The 21,811-nt window shown below is 41.5% G+C and overlaps 1 protein-coding gene across 5 annotated transcripts in view; it reads right to left on the bottom strand.

The window, feature by feature from the left end:
* MICAL3 (microtubule associated monooxygenase, calponin and LIM domain containing 3) overlaps positions 1–21,811 on the bottom strand; it is a 147,533-nt gene that overhangs the window by 43,000 nt on the left and 82,722 nt on the right. For 3 of the 5 annotated variants that reach the window (XM_019544527.1, XM_019544529.1, XM_019544530.1), the window contains exons 21-25: positions 13,412–13,650; positions 8,580–8,717; positions 2,819–2,923; positions 2,113–2,232; positions 1,621–1,712 (exon numbers count right to left, since the gene is read on the bottom strand). In XM_019544527.1, the coding sequence (XP_019400072.1) occupies positions 1,621–1,712; positions 2,113–2,232; positions 2,819–2,923; positions 8,580–8,717; positions 13,412–13,650 (694 nt within the window). Of the gene's footprint in view, positions 1–1,620; positions 1,713–2,112; positions 2,233–2,818; positions 2,924–6,302; positions 6,366–8,579; positions 8,718–13,411; positions 13,651–21,811 lie in introns of all 5 variants that reach the window. The other 2 variants (XM_019544535.1, XM_019544531.1) reach the window with 2 other exon arrangements.

The raw sequence follows: 21,811 nt of genomic DNA, 5'->3' as shown, positions 1-21,811 counted from the left end.
AGGCCCTCCCAGACAATAACAACTTTATACTTTAAAAGGAGAAACCCTAACATGTACAACCCCTAGGAACAAGGAAAACATTTTTTACTGTGGAGTAAATAAAGTGAGAGAAGGTATCTTATTTTAGCGGTACTGGACTAATAATCTCCATGTCTGAAAGAATGCACTGGTTTTAATTAGATCAGGAAACGTTTTAGTCTGGTAAACACGTACCTTTAGGGAGGTGGGTGGGCAGGAAGTTATATGCATAGTATGCATGCCCTCCCCAAGAGTCCAATGGGGAGGTATGCAAATAGCCAGATTAGTAACTCTAATTTTACCTCCAGAACATAGTTTGGTCCTCAGTCCCCTGGGCCTGGGGAAACACTAGCAGAGGAGATGCCATGATCACCACCATGGTGGAAGCTAGTATCGGTCCAGGTGGTTTTGCTGTACCTGGAAAGGGAAATCCCCTTCTCCCTAATCTGTAATGTTGAAGGTGGAGACCTGTCCTTTCCACTGCAGGTGGGACCCCCCTACAAGAGTGTACTATAGCTTCCCATTGGGAGGATCTTAGTTACACACTATTTTATGGAGATGGGGGATTTCTCCCTAGCTTGATCCTTTGGTCTTTAGGCTAAGGGCAAACAAGACTTACGGGCACCTGAACCCCAAGACTTCTGGAACTGGGGCTTGCATGTAGGATGCCTGCTATGGATTTGGGAGTATCTGAAGCCCCAGGCTGAAGAGTCTGGGAGATAAGATACTTGCTGGTGGTAACACCATGTGGACCTCAAAGACTGAGCTCTGGTGCAGTCAGTCAATGGAATTTGGAACTGGTTTGGCCAATTTGGCCCGAGACATGAAAATAAAAAAATACCACCCCCTCCCCCCAAAAACCCTGGAGTCCATCAGCCTGAGTAAAGCAAGCTGGCAGGAGAAACTGCAGAAGGCCCTAGCAATGAGGTCAGAGGGAGAAGCTCATAGATTTGGAAGTTGATATCTAACACCATACAAAAGAGGGAGAGAGAGAGAGAGAGAGGGAGAAGCTGCTTCTTAACCAGTTGAAGCTGGCTAGGGACTGCATCCTTGGATTTAAATGCAGAGTAGGAACAGGTTTGTTCTGATATTTTCTTTTGTTTGTTTATTCTTATATGTCTCTCTGCATCTTAGCACATGGTTACTGATTCTTATGCTTTTTTTTTTTAAAATAATAAATAATTTTTATCTTTTTATGCACTTAGTGTCAGTGTTAACTGTGATTCCAGAGCATTTGACCATATAGACAGGCCTTCTTTACAGAGATCCATCTTTCCTGAGACTGGACAAGGGTGAGTTCCTTCCAGAGGTCAAAATCCCTTCTGCTAAGAGCTGGCAAAGCCCTGGATGAGATTGGTAAAGTTGATGCACCACAGGCCAAGGGGCTGATTCCTGGCATATCTCAGCTGGTTCTCAGTTGCTAAGCAGAAGACAGCAGAGAGAGGTTTGGGGTAAAGGGCAACTCTGAAAGCACAAGAGTTCCCTGATAACATGTCTCAGATGCACCCGGACACATCTGGCGCTCGGACGTGTTACATATGGTATAAGTTTCTTCTTCATCTTTGATATATACAAAGTTAAAAGCACCAGTACCTTTCTTACCTCTGTTTGTTTTGGTCTGGGACTATCAACTGGAGACAGAGGAAGAACATTCTCACAGGGAGACTGGATGGGGAGGGAGACTTTGCATGGATCTAGAGAAAATGGAGAGCATGCATAAAAAAACAAATGAGTCCATTAACATTGCAAGTCTGTATGAACACAATGAACCGCAAGCGAGCTGGCAGACTTAAAATTTTAGATTGGTCCATCTGGAACTTGCTTGAGAATCTGTAAGTGAAACTAATGATGCAGGGTGATTAGCCCCACATGTCCAAGGATCTGTTCATTCTGAAGATTCTTGCATGCTTTAAGAAGTTGTAGCTCATCATGACTGTGTAACATTTTTCTCAGAATTTAAATGAAAGTATGTGCCCAAGCCATGGGGAGTAATGAGGTTGTTCACTTTTAGCGTATGTGGCTGCTTTTCCCAGTATTTCAGCTTAACAATTCAAATAATTAATTGGAGTGCAAGATAAAATGAATACAGCTTACCCTTTGTCATACAGTGATGGCTAACTACCTCTTCCTCCACGGCCTTTTCCTCCTCTTCATCAGAGACTTTGAGCTCTGGCTCTTCTTGATATTCAGCTTCTGCATCAGATGGGATGTCATCTACCATCATTGGTTTGGATGGGAAAAAGTAAAAGAAATAGAAGGGAAGAGGTCTTGAATAAGACCATGAGGAGATCCATACCTTTTCTACATCCTTCATCTTACTGCTGTTTACTCATAGGTTGATAATGACTGCAGTACCTGAGTATATAAATGTTTCACTCCATTATGCTAATAGGAATCACAAAAGAATATGGATGTCAGACAAATAAGTTTTTTGGTTTTATCCATATTCTTCTGGGTTGTACTGGAAAATGTCTATATCTTCTATGGCATGGGAAAGGTTTAGGCCCAACCTTAAAGCCTTTTTCTCTAATGAATTCTTGCTTCTTTCATTCAGTTGGACTAATGTGAGCAAGGACTGCAAGATGGAGTCCTCCAACAAAGTGGGTAACTCATTCTAATCAGATGAAGATCTTCAGTTTCATTTTACCTTTCAACAGTATTTCCCTCTCACTTATCTGCGGTGAGTTCTCCTATGCACAGATCTGCTTTGACTGAACTGGTCTTATACAAAATGTTTGCTGCCTGGCCATCATGATTTTGTTCTTGTAACAAGGTTTAGTGATGCATAATAGTACAATACCATCATCCAATTCTGCACCGGTATCTCCATCTTCTCCTGCTTCTCCTTCTGTATCTGCAGGCTCTGTGCACACTTCATCCTCCACATCATTCTCTTCACATGGGGCTAGAATGTATTGAAGTGTTGAGAGAGAGAGAGAGACAGAGAGAGAGAGAAAGAGAGAGAGACAGAGAGACAGAGAGAGCGCTCTTTAGAAGGGAAAGCACTGGTGTTATGCTACAAGTGGCCAGCATGGGAATGTTTATTCATCATTTCCAAACTACAGTGTTCTGAACTGTCAGCAGTAGTATTCTCACAGGCATATGCACACACAGGCACACGCATGCATGCTCTCACTCACACTTTCATCATATAATCAAATGACACTCCTGGGCTTAAATTGGAGTAGTCAAGGTATTTGTGCCTTTAGGTGAGTTTAGTCACAAACACTGGTGTTGCAAAGTAGTCACAGCAGTTCAGAGGAACAGGTCTAGTGAAGCACCACCCTCTTTTCTTCAGCCAAGATGTACCTGAGTGCATCATTAAGGAAGGATGAGAGGCAATGATCAAACCAGAATAAGCTGTTGTTTCTGCAATAAAATATTTTTATCACAAAGAAGCTGCAGTTACCACACATGCTAGCAGATGTGTGTTAGTTCAAAACTGAAATCTCAAACTTTATCACAACAGCTCACTTAGAGATGGAAACAGACATTTGAGGGATCTGAAATCTGACAAGGTAACTACCTAGGAAAGTTGACCATTAAGACATAGGAAACTGTTTAACTCTATGCAGCTACAACATGCTCGAGGACTAGGGTTAGCAACCTTTTTTTCCTACCATAGGCTGCACCTCTCCAGTGATCAACTGTGGAGGGCGTACGTAGAAGAAGACAGGTGCTACAGCAGAGAGTATAAACTGAACATGGGGGGAGGGGGCACAGGACCCTGGGTATACCTTCTCTACTGCTTTGACTAGTGTGCTGCTGATTTCCTGACTGCTGCTTGAAGAAACAATTTGAGCATAGTATGGGCTGCTATACATGTAAGCAAGACCCAGAATACACAGATATATACACATATTTTATGTTAATGGAAGCTGTATGAAGTCTGCTCTGTGTCAGAGCCCAGAGTCTATTTTAAATAATCAGTATAAAGGAGCATTCCTGAACTTAAAACCAATAAAGGCCTTTGACAATAGTACATGCAAAACGATTTCATTCCAGAAGGAACCATCAAGACCTACCTGTGTGGTATCTCACTAACACTTCACAAAAGCCAACAAACAACTTCTGTAATACTCACCTTTGTCTCATCTCAAATACTATAGGCCGAGCTACTCCTGTGGGTGCTCATTACACTGTGTTTAAGATATTCTCACAACTTCACATACAATCTAGGCTTTTCTTTTAAACAAAAAAGCAGGGGTCAGAGAAGTTTCTGTTGTGCAAAGACTATTGAGCAGTTTTTCATTTGTGTAAGAAGTTCTTACAACTCCATGCTCATATAATATATTAGACATTCAATTAAGCTGTTACAGGCCTAATTAATGTGAATGAGCACATACATACATAGTCACAGTGACTGTGCATGTAAACTGTGCACACAAATCTGGGCATATATTACATTATGATGTAAACAGATGCCAATGTTCAATATTCCTCCACTTAACAAATTTCATTCATGGAATAATGACAGTGAATAGGTACATAACTTATTTAAAGCGGGGAGGGAGGAGACGGGGAAGAGAGAGGAGCAAGAACCCCAACAGTTGTTACCATCCCTTAGTGGAGTGACATGGTCTGTGCCCTTAAAACAATAAACCTCTGTAAATACCCAGAATCATACATGTTTCACGTGTAAAAAACCGAGGGCACAAGTACATAAGCTAAAGCAAGGCACACAAGGATAGGGAATTACAGAATCAGATATTTTACAATAAAAACTTGTTTGTCGGCTCTTTTTTTGGTGGTAAATGAGAAATAACCCATGGCAACTTACCTGTTCAAAGAAAGAAGGCTAAGTTATAGCAGGTTAGCTTTCAACTATTGCATAGGCAAAAGGATGCATATAGACAGCTGCCCTAGACTAGAGAAAATGATATGCTATAAAAACCTGGCTTTGTTTATCTCCAAGTACTTTGTAAGCCTATTCCTTGAGTCAAGTTGTAAAGGTGGAGCTTCCCACTATGATATCTATAAATGTACTTAACTAAACCAAATCTTTGTCATCTCCTTTTACTGACCCGATTGTTGCTTGTGTGTGTGTGTAACAGCTACTTGCATTTTGGAAAGACTACTACCCAAAGCAAATCCCTTTAGCAAAGAATTAGCATTAAATGCAAGCAACTATTGCAAAATGTGTAAAAATGTCATCCACACAATTAGGAAAATCTGACACTGACTATATGCATGTTTTTCTTTCATCCAGAAATCATGATGTATAGTTTTCTATAGCAAAGGTTGAACAGATGACAACCAATTCTTTAAAATACTTGAACAATGCCCCCCCCCCAGTACATTTTCAGATGTGCAGACAAGTAACATATTGGTGCAATGCTCATTGGAAGAGACAGAGAGCTTGCAGGTGGCTGGTTATAGTTATACGTATACTGTGCATATACATATATGTGGTTAGGATAAGGAGCAAAAGGCCAAAAGCTTCCACACAGTAACTTGAGAACTATATACTACAGCAGTCAGAAACTACGTGTTCAGCATTCTGTCCATATCGGCCAGCAGCCATGACTTGCCGGGCTGGTATGCAGTTATTCTGTAAACACTGCTGCCTTGCCAAACCAGCAAATGAAGCAAAGTTTTAGCGGTGAGCTAATTACTTCCATATGTGAAGGTAACTCAGCTATAGGTCACACCAAGTTTCTGCAAGTTATCTCTGTTCTATTCTATTTCTTTAGGTCCTTTTTATAGCATCTACCTGCTACCTAAAATCTCTATATTTACTAAGATAATCTAGGACCATCTAAGAAGAACAATTGACACCTGTACTCTTTCAGCTACAGGCCAGTGAAGTACAACTATTTCCAGAACCATGCCTGGTCCCAGAGTTACCAGCTTTGTCTTGCAGATAGTTTTTCTGTCTTGTTTTCATCAACAGGCAGCTGTAATTCATTTCAGATGCAGCCTGAAGTGATCTCTCAGCTACTCTTCCCATTTTCAAGCAAGCCCCAAGTTCTTAGTGAAGAGGCTCAGGAAGGATGATTGAGCTATACTTCAGTTCGATAACCCAAGCCAAAAAGCTATAACCTGACTTCCTTCTCCTCATTTTTCCTGCTTGGCCTGCCTTTGAAAGGGTTATGATGAAAGTCCAGTTCATGCAAGAATGGACTGTTTGAGCAAGGCATGCATGCACGCACCCCCTTTCTTGGCATGCAATAGCGACAGGGCCATAGTTCTGGGGTTAAGGTACCATCTCAGCGGCTGAAGGCATGGAGAGGGGATGGGAAGGGTTATTGTGAATTGGTATAGATAGAACGTCACCAGACTACCTCCAGGGACTGTCTCCAGCCACGCCTGCACCGCCTCATGGCGTACGGAGGGAAGGTCGGATGCTGAATTTAAAAAACAATAAATGATAATAAATCAAAAGTGAGACATAAGAAAGTATCTGAAAATGAAATGCTACAGAGGGACAACTCTCAAAACCAAGAACAGGAATAAAACCTATGAGATGTTAAACAGCAGACACCAGACCTACAGGTTAAAACGGAGCTGACAAGACAAATCGTTCGGGACAAATCTCCCCTGAGGATCTCTCTCCGATATCATAAGGAAGAAGGGTGTTTCTGAAGACAGTATGTAGTCCTAAGTATCTTGCACACTACAGCTGTTGCAGTCAAATGAACAATGGCATAGGAGGTAAGCTAGAAGATGAAGCAGCACTAAGAGATGCCTAAGCAACAGGAAGAACTCCCATTGCAGCCCAAGATCATAAAAGATAGTATTTTCTGTTCATAAGCAATGTAGTCCTGGTCCTTTAGCTCTAATCATTTTAACTGTAGATGAAATCTGAATAACACACAACAGATGTTATTCAATTGTATATAGATACTGATTTCTGTCTGTCAAATTTGACTATGTATCCACATGTCCATGCTTTATCAGCCCTTTTAGAAGCAACTCACTACTACAGTTGAACACATCTTCATTGTTGCAGTATATCACAGTCCAAATGAAGTAGTTAATTCACAGACTGGAAGACTTTTGTCTTTCAGACTGGCCTGTTCTTTGTGGAAGGGAAGGAAAGGTTGTCTGCTTCCTGAAGGAAGTTAGAAATGCCACAGAGACAATTGTCTTCACTACTGAAAAGGGTCAGCAGAAGTATTCCTTCACTTTACTGGCAGCTTTTACAGTTTATCACGGAGACAGCTGTGTTATGGAGATAGGAAGTTAGGAAAAGACCTTTTGGTTTATTTTTGTTTTAACTTCTATTTGCTTGTATGTTGCTGGAAAAATATAAAACTAAATTGTAGGTGAAAAGGAAAACTGAAAATTATAGCACTTTGGTTTTGTACACATTGACGTTAGCAATGGAAACTAAGTTCACCTTAAGAGTGATAAGCTCAAGAAACAATATGAGGACTTCCAACCCAAAATTATTAAACTTCAAGCAACACTGTGCAGGAATATCTACATATAATACAGATGTGGTTAGGGGACAATAATGATCTCATACCTTTATAGATTAATGTGTTCCAAAAAAATCCCAAGGCATTATACCAAATGCTATTATAGAAATAATCTCTCAAACATGGTCACCTTTGAGGTAAAAACATAGCAATGAAAACTCCATACAGCAGTCTGCAGCAAGAAAAAAGCTGAAACTACAAAGGAACCTTAGGCAGCATTCAGCAGGCCACAGCTTTAGGCATGTACCATGTGATTTTTAAGTGTTAGGGACTTTGCCTCATATCTGGAAGATAACACCTTCTGCAGCACAGTTCTCCTAAGACCACTCTGATTTGGTATGGACTTAGGAGGGAAGACTTGTTAGCTTACGGTCTGCTAGCAAACCATACATTTGTTAAACCTGGCTTTACCTTCCAGGTTTCTAATATAACCAAAGCACCTTAGCTTGTAGCATGTGACCAAAACAGAGTCTAATGTGGTGTTTGAAGTGGAAGGCAAGCCACAGTGAGACTGCGTGAGAGATGCTGAGGAGGGTACTAGCGCACAGGCTTTTTTTTCTGCCAAAGCTACCTACAAGTAAAGACAGCTTGAAAGGATTATCTCACTGAAAAAACACACTGTCCAATCTTAATACAAGGAACTTAAGCAGCTACTGGCTTAGACTATCTCCTTCCCTGAATATACCAATCTCTTGCCAGAGATTGTTATAGTGTTTAAAGCAGCAGTATCAAAATGTATTCAATATATAATCTAAATCTGTTCAAATCTTCATTGAAGCATCTACAGAATAAGTTACTTTGTTTTCCCAGGTTTAGAATCCTTAAACACACCCTGAAGGCTCAGTTATTTCCTTTAAAACTTTGAGCCTCTTAAATCTGTTGCCCGCCATCTCAAATAATTTCCATTTTGAAGGGGAATGTAAAACAGAGTCTAACTAGACACGCAGCCATGAAACTCTATAGCACAACCAGTATGTGGAAGCAGTCATTTAAAATAGAGTGAACTGAAAAGCAAAATGTTTAACCAGTGCTTGGTTTCAAGAAATACAGCCTGTCAATCATTTTTCACCCTTCTGAAAAAGGCTGCTCTTCAAGGGGATAAAAGCAACAGAGTTAAACAGCTGCAGGGGAGATTACCTCTGGAGGTGGAGGACTTTGAGGTTGGAACCATTTTTTCCTCCTCCTCTCTCTCACGGATGTGTGTCCAGTGCACATCTGCCAGGATTTCAAGAGGATCAACCGGATTTACAATCTGCTGCAGCCTCAGGTTCCCAGCTAGCAGACCAAGGACATGGCAGATTATATGTAGATAGGGGAGGAAGGAAGGACATGGAGGAAAAGGGCAGGAAAGTAGAAGAGAAAGGACACACCACAGGAAAGGAAATAAGGAAAGAAAAAAGAAAATATTACTTGCTAAATCAGTCTGAAAGATAGACAGAGCTTGGCATCACGTGTGCACACATATACAAACACATAGCAAGTTCATCGTCCTGGTATTCCACTCCAGACCAAAGCAGAATAATGCCATTCCAAGGGCACGCTGATGCTATTTAGAGACTTCACAGCAGATTACCTCTATTGCAAGCAGCTCCACTGCAGCGGAAGATATTCTCTGGATAGCCAGGAGAGATCTGGTAGGCAACTGCAGAATAGATTTCCACCTTGCTAAGCCTGTTCAGCCTGAATAGTGCCACATATATTCTGCTGTCAAAGGCAGGGGGACAGTCTGCACTTAAGGTCCAACTCCATAAAAAGGAATTCCAACCTTTCATGCACAGGCCTAAGTTATGTGAGCCTTCTCATTAAGACCTAAAGAAATGGATCTTGGAAGGGGATTAGGTAGAATCATTAATGGCTGATCTGGCCACATGTTATAGTGTTTTAACTCTCCTTCGCATTCTGGCTGACTGTTCTCCATTAACAATACTCTTTGGCCAGCCACAGAGTCTCGCATAATTTTCCCTGCTAGGGGCACTATACAAACACAACTGCCAAGAGACTACAAGTGCTGCAGAGCACTCACACCATAATCCCTTTATCCCAGAGGCAGAAATCATAATACATAGAGATCCTCTCTCTACTGCTACTGGTATATAAGCATATTATGATTTTATTTCACAAAAGCAAATCACCTATGTATGGGGGCCAGGGAAAGGATTTCTCCCTGGCTACCTTTCCAATGGCAGCGTCTGTGAGGTGGGACTAAAAAAAGTATAAAACCCCCTGTTTCCAGCCCTTCTGTGCCTTTTGCAGCTTGTTCCCTGTCAGCAGCTGTGTGAGAGAGAAACACTGTGACTGAGACCTGCCTGCTGCTTTTTCATGTTATAAAGCAGTGGTTAGGATTTAGCTTAACTTAATGGAGGTACTTCAGGAAAATGTTCCAGTCTTCATCAAAAGTGGGCTGCTCACACTGCGGGGCAAGATGCTCAACTGCCATGCAAAGCAACGAGCGAGCCTTCATTGATTGCAGATAACCTACAATTCAGGACAAAATGCCAGACACTTTTTCAGAAGCTTAGAACTAGTGTATGGTAAAAAACGTAACTGGGGGAAGGATGACTCTGACACACTGGAAAAGCATTTGGAAATGAAACAATTTAGGGTGGCAGCATTTTGGGTTTGTGCCCATAATTCCTTTGCTGTTTTCTCTGAATGAGTTGTCCTCATCCCAGCCTGGTTGGTTCTGCTACAGCATCATAGCACAGCACTTAGGACTTCAGTCTGAGGAATGATTGGGATGCCACATTTGACCTTACAAATGAAGGAGAAAATGACATTGAGAAATGCAGAAAGAATGTGTGTAAACACAAAATTACCTGGTAGTTAAACCAAATGGGCCAAGGAAACCAGGCAGACAAATGTGCAAAGAGGAAATGTGATTCAAAATTTGAGTTAAACAATTTTATCCAACAAAAGGATCCCTCATCCAAGCAGCAAAATCATATAAAAACATGACAAAATCAGAGCTACTAGATATCCTGGAGGGAACAAAAGTGGGGGTGTTCAGGAGTGGCTGATAGGGCTGGACTCACTGGCAAACAAGGGACACTGTCTTATCTTCCCTCACTGCACTCCAAGGCACGCACATGCAGGCCCTGAGATCAGTAGAGTTAGTATTTATACCACACACTTTTGTGTTAAAAGGATGTGGTTTACCAGAAGCAGCTGGGAATGGGGAGAAATATATGGTCACTCAGCAAGGCTCAGAAAGAGCAGGTCCCACCTGATCTGCACATTGTAATATGGCTCCATACACTGACTATTGTGATTTAAAACAGCATGCCACCATCAAGGAAGGGCCCAACAAGTCACATGGCATTAGCTAAGCTTATGCCTCCATGTGTGTAGATCTAGCCTTTTTTTTTTTTTAAGGAGCCAATTTTCAGTCAGCTTACTTTTCAATTGCATAAAAACATGAAAAGGCCCAACCATCTGTGAAGTGCTGTGGCTTGGCTAGCAGGCAAACTCAGCATTCCTCTGATGTTTGATCACTTGAGGACTGCAAGCTGATCAATTTCAAATAGCAGCTGCTGTGGGCTTCCCCTACAATTGGCTCCTAAACTTTACAGAAAGCTGGACCTTGTTTTCATGAAAGAGTAAGTCAGTGAATTTCAGAAGAACTATGCGTTTCCTCCTTAGCTTCATTGTGGTGTTCAGCCATACCATAGAAGTGGCTGAACTGTCTCAATATTTAACTTTTGAATCAATATAGTAATGGGGAACTACCCCAGAACTCCCAAACCAGCTCCTCTGGAGCTGTGTCTAAAGCTGTTAAGCAACTAAGATAAAGAAAAGTTAAGGGAGAAAGGCAGACTTCAAAACTTTCACCTGTGCTCTTTAGCCATCTGGCTACTTTAAACCACCCTGTCAACAATGGTATATAGGAGAAAATTTAGCATCCTAGATTGAACTTCTGCAATAGTGAAAGTGACCCTGGAAATTCAGCCCGACTCAAGGGCCAAGAAAGTGTATGAATTAAATTAGAATATACTCAAAAGAGCAGAGAAAATTGTTGATAATTTCCTATACTATTTTCTCTTGTAACCCTATAACATCTTTCATAATATCCAGCATTAAAAAATAAAAATATTGTGTCTTGTAGCTGTGTGTGAGGATTTAAAGTGATGATTTTAGGGGGTTTCCTTGGATAAATGATTATCTGTGAATACAGGAAGCTGGACACAATGGCTCAGGAGACCCCTTCCAGTCCTATGCTGCCATGAAATAAGAAATACAGGAACTATATTATAATATAGCCATATGGTACAAGAGTCCTTGTTACAGTGCAACCAATACATTGAGTGAAGGTACTTGGCCTTTCATCTCACATATGCTAATTCATATAAACACACAATCAAGAAAGCATGAATGATTATGCTTATTTTGCTTCAATAAAGTAACCCTAAAATCAAAACTGCACTGCAGTGCTTTATGATAAACAGTGCAACTGGCCAAGCTGGAAGTTACCAAGCGTTTTCAAATCTATCTTACAATTACTTTAAGTATATCAGTGCTCTCTGAAGCTCAAGCAGATCTCCCCATCTGCCCATGTAAGGAACAGTAAATATGCGGTACAGTTCAATAACGCCCACTCTTAGATGATGTGAAGTAATTAACAATATTTCCTGCATCAACCTTAAGGAAATTGGTAAGCACAATTTAATAAAGAAACTTTTTCATGTGGGACCTGCTCTTTAAAATATTACCCCCTTAACAGGAAGGAGAAGTGGCAATGGTATAAGGGTACCTTTAAATGTACCCATGTCCTCTTCGTTTGAGAGATGTTGAAGCCAGAGGCCCTGCTGGAGCTCTCTCTCCCAAGGGCAATACTCTCCCTCTACAGCAGGGGGAGCCACACATCCACATTTAGAATCAGAGACATATGTGCACACATGAGTAATATAGAGAGACACAGAGAGAGTACAGAATCAGAAAGAAAAGTAGTAAAGAATGAAAATCCAGTAAGACTTACTTCCACTGTACTCAAAGCACCTTGACTAACAAATTGCACTCGACAGAGAAGTGGTCTGGGAACATCACAGTTCAATAGACCAACAAATAATGAACACTTTACTGAACCTAAATTGGTGCCTTTTTCTTGAAAGATTTCAGCTATAGAGTTCAATTTTTCATGTGGAAATATGCAGCCAAACAGTCTTTTTAAAAGGGATGCTTGCTACCTGCACCAATTGATTATAAATAGAATTGGCAGTGTTGGAGTGATGCTGCAGCTGTAATGGTCTAATAAATATGAGAAGCAAGAACATCTTTTTGGACCACTGCATGTTTGAGAGAGTTTTTAAATAAGTTTTTGGGTACCAAATACATGAGAAAGGCTCCACCTCTCAGTAAAGGTGGAGCTCCATCTTCTGAACGCTGCATTAAGACACAAATTATCCTTCTTCATAACACATTGAATCAAGCATAGATTTACACTGATCCAGTTAGACTACTAAATCCAGAGAAAGCAGAGACAAGCATTATACACTTTTCTTGTATTAGACTACATTCATGCTGTACAGGGAAGCTATAAAACTGGTAGAGCCATGATAACACAATAATATTGTGCTGCCAATAGTGCTATAACTGCCACAAAGAAAGGCCTAACACCTTTTTCCAAAACTAACTTTAAAATTAAACAACCCCATAACCACGCGAAGTAACATTAACAGAAAAGTCGGAAAAAATGGATACGAAAGATGAGATGGCATTTGGTCTGACACCTCCAATTGAGAAACTCAGTGAATGGCTTTTTCTACTAACATAGTCAGACAGGAACACCACTCAGTCCCACCTAGATGTATTACTTCTCTCCCATCAGCCTGTAAGTGTTCTAGAGGAGAACAAAGATGGATGGAACCTATCCCAGCAAGGGGTTTCCTGTCCAGTGATAATGCTTGTCATTCTGTGAACACAAGTATTTCTTGACCCTGTAGGAGAAAGGGAGGACAAATCAATATTTTTCTAACCTTCACTAGACTCTTCTTCTTCCTCCTCCTCCTCTTCCTCCTCCTCATCTTCCTCCCCGTCTTCAGCTGCATGGTTTTCCTCAGCTTCAAGCTCTTCCTCACTCTTTCCCTTTAGTAGGGCATGGATTCGCACAGCCTCTTTCCAAGGTACACCTCCTAGGTCTGAAGTGGGTAGCTGTGGCTGAACAGGTTCCTCCTCTTCCTCCTCCTCTTCTTCCTCCATTTCAGATTCTGAACTACTGCAAAAAAGTGATCCAGAGAAGTCAGTTAATGGTGTCTCTAAATTTATATACAGCTGGAAAACATTTCAGTTAATACAGATCAAAGATGGGCACTGAAACCCCCTTCTGCTTTCAATCTTCCATTGTTATGCTTTAGAGATAACATGACTGCAGCATTTGGTCAAGTCTAACAGCTTGTGGTGTGGGTTGCAGGTGGATACAACTGCTAAAACAGGTCCTCTGACAAGTTCCTTTTAATGGAGAGGAGCCAGAGGGAGGGTTACTTGTACCAGCTACTGCACCCATTGCCATAGTACCCACGTACAGGTGGGTTCAGTACAACAGAGGTGTGACTTGAATCATGTCACATCTTTTTTGAAGACATTAATATAGAAGACTAGTTGGAAGAATCAGCATATGGGAGTTCATGCCTTTATCAGGGAGGGTTACCCCGGTGGGATTTTACAGTTTTGTCCCTCAGTGGGCGATGCCTTAATGCACACTGGACTGTTCTACTGAGCATTAGCATGGCACAGCAAACACCATGCTAACGTGCAGTAGAATTAGTCTACTGTACATAAGCATCACAAAAAAGTGTGAATTTGCTATTGTACATTAGGCACAGCTACAGGGATTGACGAGAGTCACTTCCATGTAGTGATCCCTGTTAACGTCTCTGATGGCCAAGCGCTCTCAAATTGACAAAAACGCCAAAGTGCATAAAAATAAAGATACATACACCATTTTTGTTATATGAAAGAAAGAAATAAAAGCACAGCTACTATGCCTTTATCTAGTACCTCATATTAGAAGGACTAAGCTTAACGTGCAGTAGCAAAGGCACATTAATGAACATGAAGACATCTCCAATGAGAAGCTTTCCGAAAGACCTGGAAACAATTTTACCAGGAATTTTCCCCACTGCATGACAAATTGCTAAACATTGAGGAAAAGCACACTTATAGTCACAGAACTATCAGGACATCAAAACATATACAAATGATATAAACAGAGGAGTCCAAGAGAGCTAGAAAGCAGTGCAAGATTAACCCTCTGAAATTACAGAATGTACTATATCCTGTATAGGAAGCATGCATGCTGTATATGGAAGGCAAGAGACAAAATATTGTAGGAAACACTGGGCATGTCTACACGAGATGCTATGTTGCCATAGCAATGAGCTACGGCAATGTAGCTCATTGCTACACCGACACAGCATCAGCACTAACCATGATGCTGCTGCTACTGCACAGCAGGTTCAAAAAGAAACCATGTGCCACCGGGATTGCACAGTACCAACGGTGCAGAGGGGTGCATGTGTAGATGCACACACTGGGAGGTAGCTATGTAGATCCCACTACTCTCAAATTGATGTCTAAATCAGAAGGAAACAAAATAAATATATCAATATTTTGGCAGTCATCCTATTTAATTCCAACAAGGGCAAGAAACCAAGTTTTAAAAAACAGATCTTGAAATATTTAGAATAAGGATTATATTATATGCTTGCCTGTGTTAGGAGGGGACGAAAATGTCCCTTACAGTTCTGTTCCTTATATTCCTAATTAAACATTACAAGGGGTCTGTTGCAGTATATCCCTTGGTTCTTCTTAAGAACCCCAGCTCAGAGGCAGCACCTGGCATGATCCAACTCTTTCCCAACCTTGCACTGGGGCAGCATCCAGCCTGCTAAGGTGGCCCCAGGGGGTGCTGCCACCTCAGAGGGAAGGACCAGTGCAGCTCAGGGGCCTCTTGGCCCCCTAGCAGCTTGCCCCCAGGCTGCAGATGAGGCGGGCAGGCTCAACCGAAAAAGATCAAGCCTCTCACTGCTTCTGCCTTCAGCAGGTACCTGATAATTTTTTCTGCAGAGCCTGCACACCTCTCATGCAGCCAGGGAGAAAGCTGACAGCTACATCAGGATGTAGTTTAGTTTGCAACAATGTAAACTAATTTAAAACCCCCAAAACTCCAGCACACCCGCAGCGTGATGTCATTAAGACAGACAAAGTGCCATTTTCATTGTGTACTTGGCAATGGGGTCACGTGTACAAGCGCTCTATGTTGTGGTCGGTGTCACAGTTGACACTGTGATAAGACCTCGTATGCAGGATGTTTCAGATGGTTACGCCTGGTCAGTTTTAGATCTAATTAATGCCAGTACCCTGATCTTGGATAGTTCTATGACTATTTTGTGATTTTCCCAGTGAAATAGGTGTTGGTAACACAGATTTTGCCTTGCACAAAGTTCTAACACTCACTGGCCATTTTCAATCATGTTACCAACTCCGTGTTTGCCCAGAATACCAGGCCAGTTCTTAAAACTACAACCAACTCTTGCATTGAATTTGCCAAGTATTATAATAGTATTGTTTCTGTGCGTTTTCTCCAAATATTCAAATTGTTGTTAGAAAACATTCTCGTCTTTGTTGTTAGCTTGAAAGGTAGGTGCACAGGGTGTTTATACACATGCTCCAGGACTGGGGGAGGGTCTCTTTAATTAGAGTGGCTCTGAGAATTGCTTTAATTAAAAAGCACCAGGAGTGTCTTGTGTATCAGTGTCCCATGCTTAAAAATGGTGAAAGGGGTGCTTTAGCTACATCTTGTTAAACAAGCTTTAGTTGAAGTGCCCCACTGTCATTTTTAAGTGCGGGGACACTGATACATGAGATGCTGGAGTCAGCTGGAGCATTGTAATTACCACACTCCAGCAAACTCGATGAATCAAGACTGCTTAATTACAGTGTATCAGAGCAGCATTGTATATAGGTGCCCATAGGCACTAAATGTGATGAAGGCATTCTGTGCATGTATTCTGAGCATCATAAGTCAAAAAGATACAGCAATGGGGTTTTCACAGAGAGATAGTAGGTAGTTTCTAATAGCAAAACCTACTCCCCAGCTCTCTCCTTTCTCCTGTTGGCTTCCCATGTCAAAATATGGTGTAATCATTCTCTTGGATAGACTCTGTATCTGAGAGCTGAATTTCTGATAATGCAGCAAAGTCAATTCCAAGTCTAACCAATTAATAGTTTAGTAGTATTGTTTTCCATAAATCAGAGTCTGAATCGAACCCAGGGGGTCAGTCTGAATGTTCCAGCCTGCAGGTTCCTTTATCACTTTGGCCAGCACAGATAACACCAAGATTTTCAGCATGTATGCCTAGGCAAGAGTATGGCATAATAGGGGCTGCCCTAGACTTACCATCCCCCCCAGTTAGTCTCAAGAGGCTCATGTACACGCCATGATTTTTGCCCTTTCATGCACTGCAACTGCATGTCTGTTTGCACAAGCAGGATTTCCTGATGCTTTAAAAGTCTTTCTTGTGCATTAAACTAAAACCCCTCAGATGTAGCTTAGTTTAGCACACTGGAAATTAAAGTGTCATGTCCATGGATTCACTGCGTGCAAACACAAAGGTGCTCAAAGACATGTAATGAACCTCTTTGTTCACCAGATGGTGCTGAGACTTTTTTGTAGACCACCCCTTCGAACTGCTTCCACTTCTTTTTTTTTTCTTGTGTGGTCTTGCCAGCTCCCTGCTTCCACAGCTTAGTGGCATGGGTGGGCAGCACTAGACCATCTTGCTCTTCTGCAGCGCTGGCCAAGGACCTGGTTGAATTAATCTGAAAACCTACTGCATGTAAACATAGATGCAATGCTCCAAAATAAATAAGTTTAAATTTTATAAAGCTATTTAATTTAATGAGGATTGACACCTGTGGTGTGTACAGGCACCCAAGAAGACTGTGATCATGTACCAAAAGGTAGAAAAACCAATACCTGACATAGACAATTTTTGTTACTTGGATTCTACGATCACCAGGAACCTTCACCTTCAGACTGAACTAACAACTATAAAAGCAGCTAAGAACTTGGGGCTATTACAGAAACATGCATGAAATAACAGCAAAATATCAGCTAAGATGAGGATGTGAATCTGTGAGACTTGCTTGCTGTCATCCCTGCTTTATGGTTCAGAAACATGGACTACATATGCTAGACATATCAAGAAACTGAGTACCTTCTGCATGATATGTCTGTGTGAGATCCTGAAAATAAAATGGGAAGACAGAATACCAAACACAGAGGTACTGGAGTATGCAGGACTAAACACACTTAGGAACCACTATCAGTTAGAGGAGGCTGTGATGGATCAGCCGTGCCAAGACAATGGGAGACCATATACTCAAAAATATTCTTATAGTGACATCCGAGATGGCTCTAGAAAGTAGAGTCGCCCTCTATGGGGTACCCTGACTCGTGCAAGAAGAATATAAGTCATTCAACATCAACAAAGAAAGCTGAAAGGAGTGTGCAGAATCCTGATCGATCTGGAAGGAACATCTGGCACAGGGTGCAGGTGTACATGAAGTGGTTTTGATCCAGAAGATGGAAGCAAAGCAGGAAAGAAGAAAGCAGCATGCTGTAAACTTGGACTCCAACTCAGACAACATGTGAAACTTGTAACAAGCTGTGTTGTTCTCAAATTTGGCTCATTAGCCACAAACGGATTCAGCAGGCATCTAACTATACCTCTTATGTGTACACCATGATCCAGAGGATCGACTTTTGCCTACTAAAAACAGTTCTGAAAATGCATTTCCACTGACTTAAACTGAAGAAAAAATAAAGCAATATTCTAACAATGTACACTGAAGAAGTGAGTTTCTAATTATGTAGCAAGTTTCCATTTGCTGAATCTCTCTTGGGTTATGTTTTCCAAAGAAATAACAGTTATCTTTTAAACTGGTCACTGACATCCCTGCAAAGAATTTTCAGTTCTTTGTGCAATTAAAAAAATTAATGACATATTTTTTCATCATTTTGTTTCTTCCACCAAACTCCCATGTATTTTGAATTTTGCAAACTTGGGTTATTAATCATGTCTTAGGCATCAGATTCAGAAACAGTTTGTTAATTGTCACTCTTAGCACTGTTGGAATATGCCCTTAACACATACAGCTTACTACCAAACATGGATTGACCTAGACTTTTCAAACTTGTTTTGTTAAAGAGTGAGTCATAAGATCTCATACAACGCATCAGGAATGATTACTAATTTCAGATCCCACTGTGATACTGCATCCTTCATTTGCACACATACCTTAGCGAGACCTTAAGAAATATGAAGGCAGCCGGCTGGGAAAATAGTGATCCATGTCAAGTCTAGGGTTGACCCTACAAACTCATCTCTCTGCACTAGGCTTAACAACAATTTCTGTTGGTTGACTCTTAGGCCGCATAAAGAAGTTTCACTCATGCGTGAAGATATTCCAATGCACTTTATGGAGGGGGACTTTATATCAGCCAATCATCCAAATATGGGAGACGTGCAATCCCGTTTCCATAGATGCACTACACTTATTGAAAGCACCTCTGTTAGACACCCTAAGTGGAAAGCCTGTAGAGGAGGACCCTGTATGAAGAGTGGTCCTGTCCCATTACAAATCATGGGTAACAGCCTTATGAAAATGTAAAAATAGTCATTTTGTAAATTGAGAGATGCCAGCTAGTCCCCTTCACATGAAGACAGACTTACGGTGGCCAGCTTGAATTTGAGCTTGCAGATGAACTAGTTTAGCTTTCTTAAGCACCAAATAGGGTTACCAATCTCCCTTTTTCATTTTTTAATGGAACCAGAAAGCAATCTCTGTAAAAACACTTTGCCTTGAGGTCTCTGGGAACTTTCTTAAACACTGTCAACTTCCACAAGGAGTGGAAATCCTCCTGGAGTAAATTCTTACAAAGAGTATCTCTTAGAAGGCATGAAGAAGGCAATTTGTAGTAGATAGCATGTAGAATTGTGTGGCAAAACCATAAGCTCTAGCATGCAGGACCTAGCACTCCAGTGTTATCTAAGTTCAGCCTGAACAGAAGTGAGCCAGTACGTTTCAAGATGGAAGAGGAAAAACAGCTGGTTATGTGCATCTCTCTAACACATCAAAATTCGTGACAGCTGGTAGGAATCTTGCGAGTGGCTCAATCAAATCCTGAAATAAGGTATCAACCCTTGCCACTTGCCTTACCAAGTCAGGAAAATTACCATCATCCCTCCCTTCCCCAGACAGTGTAGCATGCTGAAGACAGGAGAGCTGTAGAAAAGAAAACCCACAAAAATCCGTGTGTGGCACCTCAGCTCCTGAGGACAGATGGGCCAGTTCTGGGCCTGCTGTCCTGAGCCAATTGAAAAGGATAAGATGGAGGGCCAGGAGAGTGGATAAGGAACTTACAGCTTCGGTTCTTGAGCTGGAAAACCGTTCTATAACCAATAAGGGTATGCTGGAAAGGAAGGAAAACATCTCTAGTGCTAATGAGCTGCTGGCTGGTCACTACCCTGTAGACAAATAACACAATGTCTAGATCTTTTCTCTGGCCTGTAGAATCAAAGGGAAAAAAAGGGAAAGAGGTGGAGATTCTTACATGTGCCCCATGTGGGAACTAGAGTACGAGATGGATGTGGAAGAAGCTACCTCTGCAGTCAATGCTAACGTACTTGGAACAGAGGCTGAAGCACCAGGGCTTGGTGCCTGTTTGGTAGGTACCTGGCTTCCTTGAGGGGTGACCCAGGAAGGGGGGGGGGGGGACCAAAAAACCCCCCCAAAAAACCCCACACTTTGGAGAATCACTAGTCCATTAGGGCTGATGACCAGGAAGCAGAACATGGCTAAACAGTCTCTACAGTCCCCTCGAGGAAAATCAAGGGAGGTGACAGTAACAGTGAAGAAACTGGTAGCATCAATACATTTCAGTCAGATTTAGAGAGACAGAGAGCTTGGTTGTCTTCTCTTAATTAAACATAATGGGGAAGCTGAAGGCATGCCCAGTGTCAAAGGCTTGGTCCTCAGTGACAATGGTGGTCCTGCTGGACAGGTCCACTGTGATCTCAGTGCTATGAAGCCCAGGTCTCTGAATTTCTCTAGGAAACTATGGAGGGCAGGAAATCTCACATTCTGTTCTGTGACTCAGCAACCTCCTCAGGGAGGAAGTGATGTCTGCCTACTTTTGAAATGAGGCAATTGTTCATGTGTCTGCAGTTATGATTCATTACCTATTTCTGGAGTACCAAGGGTGGACCAAGTGCCTCACTAGTGCTGAAAAAGGAAGCCACTGTGGAGATACAGTGCCAGATGGTATTCAGTGTCAGGCTGAAGGCTTCATTTGCAGACCTGAAGCTGACCTAATGGCCTAAGAGGAACATTTGAAGCTTCATCTTTCTCCTGCTTCTCATCCTAGATTTGAAAGACTTTGAATTTTATACCTTTCTGCTAGTAGAGGGTGGGATTCATCCACCCACTATGAGTAGAAGAAACAACTGTTTGAGGTGGAGGTACAGTGAGACCTTGGTGATACAAACATCATAAAAGAAAACTGGAGATTATTGTGCCTGAGTGATAATGATGAATAAAAATAAGAAGTGGTCACCAAAAAGAGAAAATGAAGGAGAAAATAAAATAAAAGGAGGTTTTTAAAATGATGGCACCATATGGCACATCTAAAATTAAAACCCATCAGTGGGAGAGGTGACAAGGATGACAAACAATCCAAGTCCAAAGTGTGAAAGCTTCTCACTTTGCTCCAAGAAGGCTTAGGGAAGTAGAGGGGTAACAAATAGAAGAAAAAAAATAGAAGACAAAGAATAAAAGAAAATAGTAAGGTTAAAGAGAAAGAAGCTGTGCATGGGCTTTGAACAAAAAGTAGGTTAGGAAGCAGAATGACAAAGAAAAGCTCAGACTCTCCAGGAAACTGAGAAGAACTGAAGAGCAGGAAATGTGTACCCATCCTTTAATGTCCTCAGCATGAGAAGTGTGTGAAGGGCAGTGCTGGAGGGCACACTATGGAAACTGCCAAGTCAAGAGGATCTCTGGGTAAAGCTCACACCCACAAGCAACATTGTGTCTATGAACAGTTACTAAGGAAAACCTTCCATTACACGTGCACAAACCCATGTCCTCAATGACACTTATACAAGTCTACAAAGCTTTTGATGAGTTTGCTCAAGTGTAATTGGTTTGGAACTAGTACACACTCCTCTTGAAATTTCACATGATGGCAAAGAATCTAGTTTATTCTTACTTATGTATCTGGTTTTATGGGGATAACAGGAAAAAAGTTATTTGTTTTATTGAAACAAGAATATAATTCAGAATATCTTCACGGTGAAGATCCACTGAGAAAAAAG

This window comes from Crocodylus porosus, unplaced genomic scaffold (genome assembly GCF_001723895.1).
Source record: "Crocodylus porosus isolate Cpor-Errol unplaced genomic scaffold, CroPor_comp1, whole genome shotgun sequence".
Classification (NCBI taxonomy): domain Eukaryota; kingdom Metazoa; phylum Chordata; order Crocodylia; family Crocodylidae; genus Crocodylus; species Crocodylus porosus.
This window is presented reverse-complemented; position numbering and strand designations above follow the sequence as displayed.